The 17,799-nt window shown below is 39.2% G+C and overlaps 2 protein-coding genes across 3 annotated transcripts; one reads left to right on the top strand and one right to left on the bottom strand.

The window, feature by feature from the left end:
* Nucleotides 1-737: 737 nt before the first annotated feature.
* Nucleotides 738-1,358, top strand: LOC113278913. Its single transcript, XM_026527637.1, has 2 exons — nt 738-1,197; nt 1,301-1,358. The coding sequence occupies exons 1-2, from the start codon at nt 755-757 to the stop codon at nt 1,356-1,358; spliced, it is 501 nt and encodes a 166-aa protein (XP_026383422.1). The 5' UTR covers nt 738-754.
* Nucleotides 1,359-4,452: 3,094 nt separating this feature from the next.
* Nucleotides 4,453-8,432, bottom strand: LOC113281305 (DEAD-box ATP-dependent RNA helicase 21-like). 2 transcript variants are annotated; one of them, XM_026530017.1, is made up of 2 exons: nt 6,152-8,432; nt 4,453-5,367 (listed from the first exon to the last, which is right to left on the bottom strand). In XM_026530017.1, the coding sequence occupies exon 1, from the start codon at nt 8,388-8,390 to the stop codon at nt 6,252-6,254; it is 2,139 nt and encodes a 712-aa protein (XP_026385802.1). In that variant the 5' UTR covers nt 8,391-8,432; the 3' UTR covers nt 4,453-5,367; nt 6,152-6,251. The 2 variants fall into 2 exon arrangements, with proteins under 2 accessions (XP_026385802.1, XP_026385801.1); XM_026530016.1 differs by having other exon boundaries at nt 4,800-5,214.
* Nucleotides 8,433-17,799: the final 9,367 nt, after the last annotated feature.

The following is a 17,799-nucleotide window of genomic DNA, read 5'->3' as shown; positions in this document are numbered from 1 at the left end:
CAAAATACTTATGTTTGATTTTATGAATAATAATAAATGAAATATAATTACAAACTTTAAACCTCAGGACGGGCCTTGCTATGAAAAGGAACTTTCGACTAAAAGATACAATCAATTTTACATGGTTCGATGTTAAAACCTGCTTCCACAGGAAGATTTCATTATTTATTTTTTGAAGCATGTATTTATTAGACTACTAAGATATTGTTACATGAGGATATATAATATCCCAAGATTCATCAAACACAATTTCATTATGTGAAGATGATGATTACAAGTAAAAAATTTGCTATTATTCAGTGTGTTGTCATGCGTGTGCTTGACATGCATGATGCTTGGCTTTGATTTGTGCTGAGTTGTGTTCAAAGAATGACATGATGTGTCGTCTGGAGAGAGCGCTAATAGGTAATGCATTTGCATGAAGCACCACGTGTTTCTTGGAGATTGATACTTCGCGAACACCTGGAAATTCGACTGTCCCATCCCTGTTTGTATATATCCTAAGCCATTGATGTCGGGAAAGAAACAAGTTCATCTATTTCATCGTAACTAAAGCTAATTTGCGTTGCGTAGTACTAGTACTGGGGATAATATCAGTAACATACCTCAAGGGTTGGAAGTGATCATGGCTTCAAACTTAGTAAGTGTTTAAAGTGTAACTTGTTGTTATCTTGTTTTACATTATTAACATGAACGGATTAACAGTACATATTTTAAGTTTTGTTGTTGTTACGTGAATGAATTGCAGAGGAACATGGTGAAATCAATGGTGGGAGTTGGTAGGCAGCAGAGGTTTTTCGTGACATCATCTGCACCGAAAATGAAACCAGCTACTGGGACATACGATCATCACTATTCTCAACAGCAACGTCAACAATTGAATTCATCTAAACCAAGCAGCAGTTGGAGCGTTAAAGGGGATTACGTACCAGTGTACGTGTCAGCCGGTTTAATATTGCTGGCAGGACTAATAGGAGTGCACACTATTAACCAGCAGTTAAGTCATAACCCAGCTGTGAGACTGAAGAAGAAGAGAAGAGAAACATTGTCAGAGGTGGAGGAGCCAGAGCTTGTGATGGAGGAATCTGACAAGTTCATCAACAAATCATTTTTCAGGAAGGTTGCTCATATCCAGGACTTCAACAACGACCAATCCAAAACCATTCCTGATACCATGCGTGGAGATGCTTTCACTCGGTAAGAGATTTTCGGGAACAAAATTAATTGGTTAGATAACACAGCAACATCTCCAAAAGGCTTTTTAACTTAAAGTCTGACTTGTTTTTGTGAATTAATCTAGCAGACCACGGAACGTGGAGACGCTGAAATCAGTTGGAGTTGATCCCAAAGATCATTGAAGAATCTCGATTTGTATTTTATTTTAGTTTTTTCTTTTGTTAGGGTGGTGGGTTGGTTTTTATGTTCAGCTCTACTCTCCCAAGTAGGAATAATATGTTTTGTTTGTAATATGCAACTACTTTCTTTCTCACAGTCAATTAACTGCCCTATTTCATATCTAGGTCCTTCAGAGCAAGCACTAACAGTTCTCCTCACGGACCCTAAATTGGAGACCCTAAGCCTAGTCTTCTAATCCTATGGGTATTGCTAGGACCACTGTCCAGCGTTCAGCCGTATTAAATTTTAGTCGTCAGATCAAAATTTGTGATTTTTGGGATCCGTGTGAGCGCCGAACCATTCATTATTGGGATCACTTTTTCATTCAGTGCTTTAAAATTCAGCCATCAGATCAAATTTTATGATTTTTGTGATCCGTGTGATTTTTGTGAGCGGCCAACCATTCAGCTTTTTGATCACTTTTTGATCCGGCGCTGAATCATTCAGCGTTTCGATCTCGCCGCTAGTTGACTGCGAGCACCTTCTAGGAAAAAGAAGTAGACAGAAGTAGTGTTTAACTTTTTTCTTGATTTGCAACATCTTTTGGCCAATCTAGCAGCTCAATCTATAGCCCATAGGGGTTGGCCTAAGTCCTATGGACTAGATATCTAGCTGCTAGATTGGCTATCCACGTCAGATAGGGCAACCTCCTAAGTCCTATGGGAGTGCTAATCTAGCAGCGAGATTAGCAGTCCACGTCAGGCAACCTCCTAAGTCCCATGGGAATGCTAATCTAACAGCGAGATTAGCAGTCCACGTCATCTGGGACCCCTATGGACTAGATATCTAGCTGCTAGATTGGCTATTCACGTCAGATAGGGCAACCTCCTAAGTCCTATGGGAGTGCTAATCTAGCAGCGAGATTAGCAGTCCACGTCAGGCAACCTCCTAAGTCCCATGGGAGTGCTAATCTAGCAGCGAGATTAGCAGTCCACGTCATCTGGGACCACTGAGCGCCGAACCATTCAGCATCTAGATCACTTTCTGAGCGTCGAACCATTCAACGTTTTATTCTCAGTCGTCAGATTTTTGTGAGCGCCGAACCATTCAGCGTTTTGGTCATTTAGCATTTAAATCACTTTCTGAGCGTCGAACCATTCAACGTTTTATTCTCAGCCGTCAGATTTTTATGAGCGCCGAACCATTCAGCGTTTTGGTCATTTTTTGAGCGCTGAACCATTAAGCGTTTTAATCTCACTGATAGTTGGACTCCTAGCATTGAATCGTTGATAGGTGGACTGCGAGCAAATGCTAGGAGAGAAGTATCCAAAAATAGTGTTAACTTTTTCCCCACACTTTTTTCTTGATTTACAATACTTTTTGGCCAATCTAGCAATTCAATCTCTAACTCCAATCTCTAACTCTTAGGGGTTAGCCTAAGAGGGGGAAATTTGGCTGGGCAACCGAGTCTGATCCGGCCAGTCGGTAGATTTCGAATTTTATATATACTCGGGTTTTCAATCTCTAGCCCATAGGGGTTGGCCTAAGAGGGGGGAAATTTGGCTGGGCAACCGAGTCTGATCCAGCCAGTAGATTTCGAATTTTATATATACTCAGGTTTTCGGTTGAACATAGGGCCGTTCATGGTCGGTTTTGGTTCGGTTTCTAGCCAAACCAAAACCGAAACCAATATTATTGGTTTCTAAAAATCTAAACCAAACCAATCCATTAACCATTGGTTCGGTTTCCAAATGGTTCCAGTTGGTTTCGGTTTGTCCCAGTGGTTTTTGGTTAACCAATAATTATGTCAAACCAAAAAAAAAATACACAAATTTACAGATAAAAAAATCGTAATTGCCGATAGTATTGGTTTACACAAATATACAGACAAAAAAAAAAATCAAGAATAGTTAAAGCTTACTCTAATTCTAGAGATCAAAAGAAGATATATAATATATCTTAATTTAGGTATTGACAAATAAAAACGAAAGGAAGACGGGAAGAAAAAAGTCGAGTAGCAGCAGCTCTAGTTGGGGGTGGAGAAGGGAGGCGGCTGAGAGAAGGAGAAAGAGAAAGAGGGAGAGTATCATAATGAAATATTAGGTTTAGGTTTTCTATTTATCCTCTAAATCAATGGGTAGAATCTAATACTTTTAAATCGACGGTAGAAACTAAGTTTAAAAATTAATCGGTTCCCCAATGGTTTTTGGTTCGGTTTTCAGGTCAAACCAAAACCAAACCAGTAATGTCGGTTTTTCAACTTTTTTTACCAAACCAATCCAAATCTAAATGGTTTGGTTCGGCTTCTTGCTTATTGGTCTGGTTCGGTCGGTTTCCAACGGTTAACCGACACCATGTTCATCCCTAGTTGAACAAACAACCCGACTACCCAGTTTTCCCCTTGTAAGCTGCACGCTTATTGCCTGTCGTGCTGTTCCCATTAAGGCCGATCGGCAGTTTTATAGATTTGTGTCGTACACGGTCACACTAAATGGTAAAGTACACCCTGCATATATGGTTCATCCGGGGGAGAGAATTTCAGTTTTGGTTTGGTTCTAATAACGTCTCAAAATCTGAACTGAATTTGAAATTTGGAAAGTGTCACACATTTGGAGAATCATGGCAAGGACAACAATGTTTTTCAATTGTTATACAATCAGAGTTTTGTAACCGGTTTTACAATCAGAGTTTTGACAACAATGAAGAAACCGGTTTGAGCAACCAGTTGTTACACAATCAGAGTTTTGTAAGGTCTTATACGAGGTTAACTCCAGGTAGGCTATGTAGCACGTGATTATTCCTTGTGTTCGTCTTTCCTTCGACTAGTTGGGATCGTACTATTGGTATTTTACCCTAGTTCAGTTAGTCGGTTGGGATCGCACGTCTTTTTGGCATCAAGGGTTACTAGTATTCTCTCCTTGGTAGAATCCAAGATTCAAATACTCAAAATTATTTAAAAACTATGACATACACAACATTGCCTCCACATTCCAAAGAAAAAAAGAAAGGCCAATTGCAGAACTAGTCTTCTCTTCTGTTTCCTTGTTAGAACCCAAAACTAAAAATATCCAATTTTCACAAACATACAGACAAACTTGTCCATCAAAGGACAAACTGTTTTCATTAAATATTATGCTGATTATTCTCATCACTACCTAAATTACTGCCACGTTCAGTTGTATGCTGAGCAACATGTATAACTAAGCCATGAATAAGCAAGCCCAAAAATCAGCTAGGCAGTTTCTGGGAAAAATATGATATAAATATCTAGACGTCCAACTTGACTGTAAACTTCGCTGACACACCCTACAATCAGGGTCTATCACCCTTTCTTCACCCTAGAAGACTAGGCCTTTGGGTACCCTTTGCCGGGTGCGATGCTAGATGTTTTATTGTTCCACAAAACAAACACTGAAGAGAAAATGCCCAAGATAATTGATAGACCCAGTTCGCAAAACAGAAGAGACAGCAAAAACAAAATTGTTACCAACTCTATCGTTCCACAAAACACTGAAGAGAAAATGCCCAAGATAACTGATAGACCCAGGATCATTAAAAAAAGGCCGAGTTCGCAAAACAGAAGAGACAGCAAAAACAAAATTGTTGCCAACTCTAAAAGATTCAACACGGGGATATTTTTACGGCTCCAAAATAAAGAAGTCGCAGTAAAAGTAAAGAAGGTACCAAGACTACTTACATATCAACAAGAATTGGAACTTTCTGCCAAGCAGCGAAAAATCACCTTCAGAGACAAGCTCATATATCGGTTATGGGATAGCAAAGCGGGTTACTTTCAGAACCTTCTTTTACTGAAGCTAAGCTCAATTGGGGATTAAGATTAAGCTAGCATGCACATCATCATCATCATGAACACTTATCCTGCATCAGTACAAAACATCTACTATCAAACTAACTACGAAGGTAGAAATAAAAGAAGTACCTCAACAAATCATGCATTCAGGATGAATATCTTTCCATCCGAAGAGAAGATCTGCCATTAGTTCAGAATGGGCGGGTAACGTCAGTGTGGACCTACATGCAACGACGGCATTTATGAAGACTTGTTCAAGAACACAACATATGACTTGATCCGTTGTATGTATCGATTGAAACTATAAGCAAATCCAAAAGTCTGTCTATAGGTTTTCATTACTAGATTAATTAGAAATGTCGGAGTAACCTCTAAACACAACAAGACTGCAACCTGAATTTGACCAAAAGCATGTTCCAATATAGATAAATACAGTCTTTTCATGCACTGGTTATTAAAGGACTATTAGTTCATAAAACAAGCTGCTCACTTTTCGGCCTTCCATTCCACCTAGAAAGTATACAAAATTGCAGTAGCAAAAGATGAGTTGGTCGACAGGTTTGTACCAGTTACATACTTCCATTTCAGAACACCCTCGTAGAAGGTGCAGTTCAGCAAACTATCACGGCGAAGGCACATGAGTATAATACAAATGCTGTTATAGGGCTGTTTGCATTTCCATAACCCCATCTTCTATACATAATTTAAAGTTGTGTACTACAATGCAGCAATTTTCTACAGTTTTGGTTGGAATAATACACAGCTTATATATGCAAGAATCAGAAACCCAAAGAAGAGACATAAATGGAACGAGAGGTGATGGGGACAATTACCAAGTCGTAAGAAGTTTCAAAACAATTAACCATGGATAGAGCGAAATTGTTTTCACATGCCAAGATCAAGTAACATGCATAGCGTACAATTATAGGAAACATACATCCTGCATAAGTACTAAAATCTACTATTAAAACTAATAACTAGAAAGATAGAAACGAAAAAAAGTACCTCAGAAAATCATGCATTCTATATGCAGACTTTTCCGCCCAAAATAAATATCTGCCATCAGTTTTTAATAGTATCATCAATTCTAGCAGCTAAACTGGCACTAATGCTGGGCATAAACCATGTCATTTCGTCGAGCAGGTCTGTCTGGAACAGACCCCGGCTTGAACTTCGCAGCTTCATGCCTAGCCAGCTCAGGTGGCACAGGGCTGTTGCTCTGAGTAAGCATCTGCTTAAGATCATAGAAGACATCCGTGTCGTGCAAAGTCAAAAATGTTGTGGCCACACCAGTCTTACCAGCACGACCTGTTCTTCCAATACGATGAGTGTACATTTCAATATTCCCTGGCATATCATAGTTTATGACATGCGCAACATCAGGGATATCAATTCCACGCCCAGCCACATCTGTCGCAACAAGAACATTGAACCTCTTGTTCCTAAATCCCTCGAGACTAATTTCACGTTGCTCCTGAGACTTCCCTCCATGAAGAGCTGTCACACGGTAACCGTTCTTATCCAGATTCTTGGAAAGAAAATCAGCTGATTTCTTAGTATTGATAAATACGATTGCGGTCTTCTCATCCAGATCATTGAGCAGCTTCTGCAGCCTTGGCATTTTCTCTGATTCCTTTATCATGATTACATTCTGAGTTATCAATTCAGTAGCCTTACCAGCAGTTCCAATATTGACCACCACAGGATTCCTCAAGTACTTCCTAGCCAACCGCTCCACAGAAGCCGGCATTGTAGCACTAAACATATAAGTGGTCCTATAAATACGTTTGGCATCAAGTTCTTCATCTTCATTTTCCGGCTTCAAATTACTCGAAGGCATCGCATCTAAAACTCCCATCACTTGTGGTTCAAAACCCATATCTATCATCCTATCAGCCTCATCAAGAACAACATAATTACACTGATTCAGAACAGCATAACGCCTCTCCAAACAATCAATCAAACGTCCAGGAGTTGCAATTACAACTTCACAGCCTTGCCTAATCTTAAACCCTTGTTCCTCAATAGACTGTCCACCCACAATAGAAACAACTTTAATGCCCAAATAATGAGCAAATTTCACAGTCTCATCCTCAATCTGTTGTGCAAGTTCCCTAGTAGGCGCCATAACAACAGCATAAGGCCCTTCAGCCTCATTCTCCTCACTCATAGGAGGCAACCTAGATATATAAGTCAACATAGGAAGTACAAAAGCAGCAGTCTTACCGGAACCAGTCTCGGCAATCCCAATCACATCACGCTGCTGCAAGCCCAACGGAATTGCAGCCATTTGAATCGGAGACGGAGTCTTGTACCCAACTTTCTCCACAGCTTTCAACAACTCAGTACTCAAATTACTCTCACGCCAATTCCTCATAGGCCTGGGAATCTTTGAACCCTTATATGATATATTGAAATCCTCTCTAAAGATCCTCCAATCTCTTTCAGTCATTTCCTCAAGCTTCTTATCAGACCAATGCCTGTCAATTCTCATATCAAAGGTATCGTATAAATCAGCAGCTTCTTCTTTCTGTCTCTGCATCGCCAAATCCTCGGGACGCTCTTCTATACCGTCCTTCTTCCTAATCTCTTCTCGCAATTCCTTCTCATTTTTGGCAGCTAATTTCTTCTGCTCTCTACGATCCATACCAGCTCGAAACCCTCTGCCAAACAAAAGCTGAGCCTCATGTGGATTCTGATAAAGAGCATTCATATCTCTCGATGTATCCTCTGTATTCTCCCAATCGAACGAAAACCTGAACTTCTCGCTAGGTTTAATCACTCTCTTCTTAGGTTTTTTAGTACCTAAGTACTGTTCTTTGATAGCATCAAGTTCTTTCTCCTTCTCTCTTTCCACTTGTTTCTCGACCCTACTTTTTTCTCTAGATCTACTCTCTTCTTCTCTTTCCCGTTCTCGGTTTCTTCTCTCGTTGTCTCGTTCTCTATCACGCTCACGCTCACGATCACGATCACGTTCTCTGTCACGAGAACGGTGGTGGCGAGAATCATGAGATGGAGAAGAGGGGCGAGCAGAGCGGTGGTTGTTGGAGGAGGAGGAGTTAGGGTTTTGTTGTTGTTGAGCTAATTGTTCTGCTCGGCGTTTTTGTTCGGCTACTTCCTCTTCACGACGTTGAATTGCTAATTGTTCACGTTGTGCTTTGGTTAAGAAGACAGGTTTCTTGATATTGGTGGCGGAAATTGGGGTGGCGCCACCACTGGTTAGGTCATCGAATGCTCGTTTCATTCTCTTTTGCTTGGTGAATTGCAGGATTGGGAAAAAATCTAGAAAAGCATCAACGGGGCTGGTATATATTATTGATATATATTGGTGGATCGAAGAAGAGTATAAGCCCAGACCAAGCCCAAAACTGGTTCTTCCGGATAAAATAGAATGATTTTTTAGGGACCATGGTTTTTTTGAGTGGACCATGATTTTATTAGGCCACCTTCCCTATAATGATAAGGGGTGTCCTAAAATGTTGAAATGACTAACCTATCCTTAACCTAATTTAATTTAAAACCAACCTAATAACCACTTATATATATATATAACCACCACCTCCTCCCACCACCACCGCCGATTACCACCACCACCACCTCCGATTATCACCACCACCAATCACCGATTACCACCACCACCACCACCGCCCATTTAAGAAATGTAACAACATCAATGCAATCACAATTAAGTTCAATTACATAATAATTTTATCGAGTATAAAAGACGTCAACCACAACCTGATTCTGCCATGGGACCACTCCGGAGGTATTTTCCAACAAACCCTTCACTTTAATTTGATTTTGATTGCTTCAATCGAATATAAATCATCAAAATAGGGTTTTAATAAGAGTTACAGAGTCATGTTCGGTTAGGTCGATTTTTTCAAAAAACCCTAGCTTACTAACCGAACTTCTTGAAAATTAAGAACACGAAGAACAGTTCGGTTCTATTGGATTTAAAACTAAGTCATCGAACTCTCTGTTCGGTTGTTTCGCAAAAAAATTTAAAATTACAAAGTAACCGAACTCCATCCTTAGAACCGAAAAAAAAAAACAAATCCAGTCTAACCGAACTGTGTTGTTGTGAACACTATGTTGAGTTCCAAAATAACCGAACTTAGCCAATAGAGTTCGGTTTGTTCGTAGAAATTTTTAAAACTACAAAGTAACCGAACTTAGCCAATAGACGCTGGAACTTCACATTTTTTTGTTTGTTAAGTTCGGTAACTTCACAATTTTATCGCAGAAACCGAACTCAGAGTTCGGTTGGTTAGCTGTTAGGTTCAAGTTTGCGAAAGAACCGAACTTTGTAAACTTATATACTCTTATATTACGTAAAGTTCGTCTAGATCAAAAGTGCATGCAGTTTGCGAACCAACCGAACTTTGTAAACCAAAGTTCGGTTAGTTGAGAACCAACCGAACATAACGCTGTAACTCCTAGAAATTATTAGAGAGTTCGGTAACCTGCGTGTTTGGAACAAGTAACCGAACTACAACTTCAGATGAGTTCGGTTACTTGTTCTTCATATAAAGTAACCGAACTACAGCTTCAGATGAGTTCGGTTACTTGTTCATCTCACGGGGCAACCGAACTACAACTTCAGATGAGTTCGGTTACTTGTTCTTCATATAAAGTAACCGAACTACAGCTTCAGATGAGTTCGGTTACTTGTTCTTCATATAAAGTAACCGAACTGTTCAAAATCCAGTTCAAATCCGGATCATTTTGAAGAATAACAAATATTCTAGGAGAGGATGGAGATGAAGAATCAGATGAGCAGCATTGGAGACTCAAACGTAGTGGGAATTGGAAAAAAAAAATATGGGCCATGGGTCTCCGGCAGGCTCGAATCTACTCTCTCAATAATTCTACTCAACTAATAATAAACCCATCTTTTAATTTAATCTCACTAATTATTTTTAACTAAATCATTCACTAATCATAACCTAAGATTAATTAAGAGGATAAATTAGGTATTAAATAAATAACTAGATATGGGGTGACCTAGAATTACTTATAATTCCTTTACCCAAAATAAAACCATGGTCCCCCCAAAAAAACCATGGTCCCCAAAAAATCGTTCATAAAATACTGTAGCAAAGATTTGCTCCGGCAAACATCAAGGCTGAGAAGGCATGGCTGCTAACAAGGGGTACAAATTTGCTCTGGGGCAATGGATGTTTTGTCAAAGGGAAAAATATCGTTTGGTCCTTTTTTAGGTGGGCCCATGTCAGTTTAGTCCTTTGGGAAAACACCTTTACTGTTTGGTCCATAATTATTTAAAAATATTAAATGGACAAAAGTACCCTTCCGTGTTAATTTTTACTTATTTTTTTTTCGTCGCAGTTCATTCGTCAAAATGAACTCCTGTTAATTTCTACTTACTTTTTCAGAAATCACCTATATAATCCAGAGTTCATTCCAGAAATGAACTCCATATAAAAACCTAAAAAAACCAGAGTTCATTCCAGAAATGAACTCCATAAAAACCTAAAAGAACCAGAGTTCATTCCAGAAATGAACTCCATATAAAACCTTAAAAAACCAGAGTTCATTCCAGAAATGAACTCCATATAAAACCTAAAAGAACCAGAGTTCATTCCAGAAATGAACTCCATATAAAAACCTAAAAAACCAGAGTTCATTCCAGAAATGAACTCCATATAAAACCTAAAAAAACCAGAATTCATTCCAGAAATGAACTCCATATAAAAACCTAAAAAAACAGAGTTCATTCCAGAAATGAACTCCATATAAAAACCTAAAAAACCAGAGTTCATTCCAGAAATAAACTCCATATAAAACCTAAAAAAACCAGAGTTCATTTCATAAATGAACTCCATATAAAAACCTAAAAAACAGAGTTCATTCCAGAAATGAACTCCATATAAAAACCTAAAGAAAACAGAGTTCATTCCAGAAATGAACTCCATTTAAAAAACCTAAAAAATAAAACACTTAATGAACTGCAGCATCATCATCTTCATCATCTTCGTCGTCTTCAACAGCAGCATCAAACATTATCGTCTTCAAAACAGCACCAGCAACATCATATTCATCATGTTTATCGTCTTCGGCACGAGCAACAAACATAAAAAAAAATCAAGATCGTCATCAAAATCTAGATCTTCAACATAAAAAATCAAGATCAAAACAGCAGATCTTCATCGTTTACATTAGCAGATCAAAATCAATCGTCGTAAAAGAAAACTTCATCTTTAAAACAAATCACCGAGTTCATATGTAAATCAATCACCATAAAAAAAGCGAGTTCATATGTAAATCAATCACCGTAATACAGCGAGTTCATCGTTTACAGTAGCAGATCAAATCTTCAAAAAACGTTCATATCTTCAACAGTAGCACCAGCAGCAAAACGATAGAGAAAACCCTAGAAAAATCGTTTACATCTTCATCTTCACATGAACTATGTTTCTTGTTTTGTTTCACATCTTCAATAGTAGCACCAACAACAAACGATGAAGAAAAACCCTAGAAAAATCGTTTACATCTTAAATTTTCGTTTACATCTTCATCTTCACATGAACTTTGTTTCTTGTTTTGTTTCACATCTTCAATAATAGCACCAGCAGCAACGATGAAGATGAAAGTAAATTTGGAAAGAGAAAAAAGTAGATCTGAAAAGAAAAAAATAGGTGAGAGAAAGTAAATCTGAAAATGATTTCTTCTCTCTTACTTTTTGACTATATATATAGCCCTTATCCAAAAGGGTATTTCTGCCACTACAGGATGACATTTACATCATCCATGACGTCATTCTAGGACCAAACCATAATTTCTAAGACCAAATATAATTTATATTTTCAAAAAGGACCAAACAGACACATGACTGGGTCAACTGGACTAGACTCTCTCTAATATATTATTCCTAGGACCTAATGGTATTTCCTACTTTGTCAAAGGATGCAAGACTAGGGCTGCACATGGGACGGGACAATATGGATTTTTTCCTGGCTCAGTACCTGTACTTCCCTATGGTCGGTACTTGTACCTGTACCTATGAAGTACGGGACGGGACTTGTACCCGTTTTACTCGGTACGGGATGAGATGGGACCGGTTCTTTACCCGTAGCGTATACACTTTACAATTTGGATTGTCAATATCCTTGACACCCAAAATAACCCTGACTTCATTTCCCCGGTGCAAACTTTTCTCCAATGCGAGCACCTCTCAAGCTTTTGATCAGTAGAGACATTCGCATCTTGCCCAATATAAATGAGCACTTTCCCATCACCAACATCATCTTCATACCCTCCGGACGAAACAATGCTTACCGCGAGAGGTTCCTCGGCCTCTTTAGGAACCAAATAATCAATTCCAGCTATAATTGGAATATGTAATCAAACCAAGCATGTTTCAATCCTGAAATAGAAAATATCTCCTACATCAATTCTCGGAACACTCCCAATCTTCTTCCTCGTATTCGTTCTGAACCCATTACTCATCATTATCGTACCGGCTTTCAAATCCGGTCGCTGATTGGGTTCATCATTTCCAATATGTAGAAGCTTTCTTCTGATTGTATCAAATTTCATCAAAACACCTGATACAGATGCACCATCCCCTTCTAGTGATGATAACCTAACTTCTTCACTAATTTTCAGTTTCTTGTTTGATTTTGCACTACTACTCTTTGATTAGAAGATGGTGGTGTGGTGGCTCAGAAGATGGTGGACGGCGATGGTCTCTCTTCTCTTCTCTGAGAGGAAAGTCTGAGAGAGGCTCAGTGGGAAGAAGAAGAAGGAAATAAGGAGAAAATAAACGGAGGAGAAATGGAGAATACGATAGAAAAGGGTATAACCCCTGCTATCAACGGCCTAGATTTAATCCCCAATATCAACGAGTATAGATATGCGATACTACAGGACGGGACGGGAATATCCTAGGACCGTTACTTGTACCTACTCTAGGCCCGATACCGTTTTTTGGTACTTGTACATGTCCCGTCTGACCTCGGTTCTAGTGCGGTACCGGGACGGTTCCTGTGCAACCCTATGCAAGACAATCTCATGCCATGCCATGAATCCGGAAGAATCTGAATGTTTATCTCTACGTGAAGCTATGAAGTGGGTCAAAGCTAGAGGTTCTGTCTCGGAAGTGGTGCTAAAAATGTTATTTCTTTTCTTGATAACAGTATTTACCAGATTAGCTGGGTCAATTATACTGTCTTAGAGGATTGCCTTTTTCTCCTTAGTAATTTTGATTATGTAAAAACTGAGCATGTTAGTGGATTGTCTGATAAAGTAGTTAAATATAGTTGAAGATACAATGTATCATGTGAATGGTTGGACAATAATCTCCATCTAGCCTAACTCTGATGTAATCCTCACTATATCACTATATCTTTCTTTCTAGCAAAAACAATCTTGTAAGAAGGGGTATGAATTTTTTTTTTCACATAATGTAATACCCCGATATTCGGCAGTGGTTGGCCGAATGGAATATAAGTAATAATTTGTCCTTTCCTAACACCGAGGCCTGAGGGGTTCACTTGACTGAGTTGTGGGAAAAACTTCTCAGTTAAGCGTGCTCGGCCGGGAGTAGTCACGGGATGGGTGACCTTTTGGGAAGCTGCTGTTGGATAACCGCAATTGTGTTGTTAAAAATCCCACACTGCTGGATGACCGCAGTGGGTAAGTGGGAACAATATCGGTGTTAGTTGGGATACAATTAGGGATGGTCGCTTGTGCTCGGGTGGGAGAGTATGCTAGGCCGTTAAGCTAGATACTGGTCTCACAAGAGGCAAGGAACGTCTACATTATACTGAGGCCTTTTCAGCACAATTGGCACCGGAGTTGGCAAAAAAATCTGCAGTTAAGCGTGCTCGGGCGGGAGAAATCCAGGGATGGGTGACCTCCCGGGAATTTTATGCTGGATTATCGCAGCGATGCCCATTGAAAACCCCACACTGCCGGATGACCGCAGTGGCTAAGTGGGGACAGTATCAGTGGAGGGACGGGTCATTATAGTCATAGGATGGGTGACCTTTCGGGAAGCTGCTGCTGGATAACCACAATAGTGCTGTTAAAAAATCCCACATTGCTGGATGACCACAGTGGGTAAGTGAGAACAATATCGGTGTTAGTTGGGATACAACTAGGGATGGTTCACTTGTGCTCGGGTGGGAGAGTATGCTAGGCCGTTAAGCTAGATACTGGTCTCACAAGAGACAAGGAACGTCTACATTATACCGAGGCCTTTTCAGCACAATTGGCTCAAGAGTTGGTAAAAAAATTTTGCAGTTAAGCGTGCTCGGGCTGGAGAAATCCAGGGATGGCTGACCTCCCGGGAAGTTGTTGTTGGATGACCGCAGCGACGCCCGTTGAAAATCCCGCACTGCCGGATAACCGCAGTGGCTAAGTGGGGACAGTATCGGTGGAGGGACGGGTCATTACAAATGGTATCAGAGCTGATGACGGTTCACCTATCGAGGGTGGGAAGGTACGCTGGACGGGGTTGATCCAGGTGCTTCTCATGAGGGGAAGGGAACGTCATAGATCTGGGATAGTATATATATTCCGGAGCCGAGGACGGCTCCAATTTAAGGTGGTGGTATTGTAATACCCCGATATTCGGCAGTGGTTGGCCGAATGGAATATAAGTAATAAGTTGTCCTTTACTAACACCGAGGCCTGAGGGGTTCATTTGACTGAGTTGTGGGAAAAACTTCTCAGTTAAGCGTGCTCGGCCGGGAGTACTCACAGGATGGGTGACCTTTCGGGAAGCTGCTGCTGGATAACCGCAGTAGTGCTGTTAAAAATCCCACACTGCTGGATGACCGCATTGGATAAGTGGGAACAATATTGGTGTTAGTTGGGATACAACTAGGGATGGTTCGCTTGTGCTCGGGCGGGAGAGTATGCTAGGCCGTTAAGATAGATACGAGTCTCACAAGAGGCAAGGAACGTCTACATTATACCGAGGCCTTTTCATCACAATTGGCTCCAGAGTTGGTAAAAAACTTTGCAGTTAAGCGTACTCGGGCGGAGAAATCCAGGGATGGGTGACCTCCCGGGAAGTTGTTGTTGGATGACCGCATTGACGCCCGTTGAAAACCCTGCACTATCGGATAACCGCAGTGGCTAAGTGGGAACAATATCGGTGGAGGGGCGGGTCATTACACATAATGATGATGATCTTTTTGTCTTTTTTTCTTTGAAAGGAGAGAATTTCATTACTTAAACCAAATAGGGCAATGTCCCTTACAAAGAGACTAGGAAAACTAATAGTGTCACCTTGTGACAAGTTCACAGTTGAGTAAGAAGACACCAATAAGTTCCTACTTTCTTTGGATAAAACATCAGCTAAACTAATATGATCTCTTAAAGGAAATAGTAGAACAATTCCTAAAACAACTGAATAGTGATTGACAAACCTCTAACATCTTTTTTTAGAACAATTTCTAAAACAACCGAATAACGATCGACAAACTTATAATATTTGTTTAGCTCTCCAACCAATATTGGTATTGTAAATCATCAAGGATTCTAAAACATATATACAGTCTCTCACAATGTAATTGTTAGTAGTCTTCTCAATAAATTTTTAAGAGCAATGCAATCGGTTTCCTCGGGTCATTTGGTTAGGCATATTCCTATGCACATGATAAAAAAATGTTGTTTGGCATACCAGGTGGCGTGGCAAACGAGTTGCGCCACTATGGGAAAACCATTGAGCGACAGAGTTTCTAGCGAACGTTATTGACAATATCGCCAACGATAAAGTCTTTATCGCCACCGCTGCCATGAATGTCGCTCGGTATTGACTCTAGCGCCAACAACTAGTTCTTTATCGCTATAAATAGGCAATTTTCAAATTCAGAACTTACCCCAAAAATTTTGTGTCAAATTTTTTCTCTAATTCCCTCTTTATTAATCCATTTATCTCTTTCTCAATCTAAATTATATTTTTGAATTTTCCCAAATGGCACAATTTCAAACCCAACTTGATTCGACAACACAACTTGATTTTTCCGGAGTAGTGCTTGAAGGTGTCGTTAAGAAGATATGTGATACTTATAAAGAAATAGGTAAGAAGCAAAGAAGTCTACAAGTTTTGGATATTAACCAAGTAAAAACTGCAACTAAGAAAAGGCAAATAAAATTTCAAGGCAAGAAAAATTTGAAGCCAAAGAAGAAGATAAACAAAGGACACTCCGTTCATGAGTGCATTGATTGGAAGTTTGGTGAAATGAAGAAGATTAACAAGATGAAAAACATTGTCCCAAATTTTTATTTTAAAATCTATATTTCAAATTATTATTGTCTAGTTTTATGTCTTGTAAAATGACTATTAATGATTATATCTAAGTTTAATGAATTTGAAAATTTGACGAGTATTGTTGAAAAATAAGCTTAATTCTATTCTTAATCCAATCTTACATTTTAATTAGAGATACATTTAATAGTTTAAACAAATATTAAAACTTAATACTTAGACAATTAAGAAATTAAAACAATAGAACTTAAGTGGAAAATTGAGAAATTAAAACATAAGTATTGGACAATATTTGGGAAAATATCTTAAAATCTCGAAACAACTTCCAAACTCGAAGTCTTTTTCGTAGATGCGACGATATTCCGCACGACACCTTTGTTGAAGTTCCATCATGGTTTCACCATCCCTCAAATTTGGACCTTCTTGCTGAAGTAAATCAACATGCCAAGTAACTTCCTGATTGATTGTAGTGAAGCGGTGACTCAACTCTGAAACATCACGATTATTGAGGTTCATTGTTTGTTCTTGAAATTTCCCAAAAATCCTTTGCCAAAATGTTTGGGGATGTAATGCATCTTTGAACAAATTCTTAGTAAAAGAAATATAATTGTTGCAAATACATTAATCTTCCGTAGTAGTGAATTTTGGTTTTCGCCTCCTAAATTGACTTCTCTTAATTTCACTTTGCACATTAGAACGATTGAGAACTCTTTGATTTTCGGCAGCATGTTTGTTTGCTACGAACTCATCCATGTTCATATTATCATCAATGCTCTCTGAAGAATTGGAAGAATGATGAAAAAAAATGGAGATTGAGAAATTCTGGCGTGAGTTGAAATGAGTTTGAAATTTGGTATTTATAGAGGGAAAAAATGGTAGTCGTTGGATGAGGAACTGATGAGCGATGATCAAGTCAGCGAGCGATGCAATGACTAGTGTTGGCGCTGAAATGACCAGCGAGCGACATTATGACCATCTAGCGATGGACACTCTATCGCTCACTGGAAAGTCTGTCATGTATACCTATATGTTATAATGACATATAGGCATATACGTTTGGCACTTTGGCATACCCACTATGTATGGAAAATATGATGTTTGGCATGTGCATAAGAATAGGACTTAAGCATGATGTTGCTTTTTATAAATGCATCTCTCGGTTTCATCGACGAGGATGGCTCCTATCCCATATGCTCCTGAAAAAAAGTCAAAAGAGGCGCAGTTGATAATAAATCCTGAAATTTTAGTCTCACTCATTTGCATGCATTTATTGAGAAATATGATAAGTGGAATTTTATGTCCTTCACAATATATAAAGGATCAGGTAATATCTTCACAATACTAACTTTAGATTTATGTTTCCAAATATACCAAACGATAGTTTCCGCTTTCTCATCCCACTTCTCAACAA

The sequence above is a fragment of the Papaver somniferum genome, chromosome 5, assembly GCF_003573695.1.
Source record: "Papaver somniferum cultivar HN1 chromosome 5, ASM357369v1, whole genome shotgun sequence".
Taxonomy (NCBI): Eukaryota; Viridiplantae; Streptophyta; class Magnoliopsida; order Ranunculales; family Papaveraceae; genus Papaver; species Papaver somniferum.
Note: the sequence above shows the minus strand (reverse complement) of the source record. Positions and strands in the feature narration are given on the sequence as shown.

Excerpts from the sequence above, each read along its gene's own strand:
- LOC113281305 (XM_026530017.1), bottom strand. The coding sequence starts at position 8,390 with ATGAAACGAGCATTCGATGACCTAACCAGTGGTGGCGCCACCCCAATT.
- LOC113278913 (XM_026527637.1), top strand. The coding sequence starts at position 755 with ATGGTGAAATCAATGGTGGGAGTTGGTAGGCAGCAGAGGTTTTTCGTG. Across the intron at positions 1,198-1,300 it reads CGTGGAGATGCTTTCACTCG|CAGACCACGGAACGTGGAGA; the intron begins GTAAGAGATTTT and ends GAATTAATCTAG.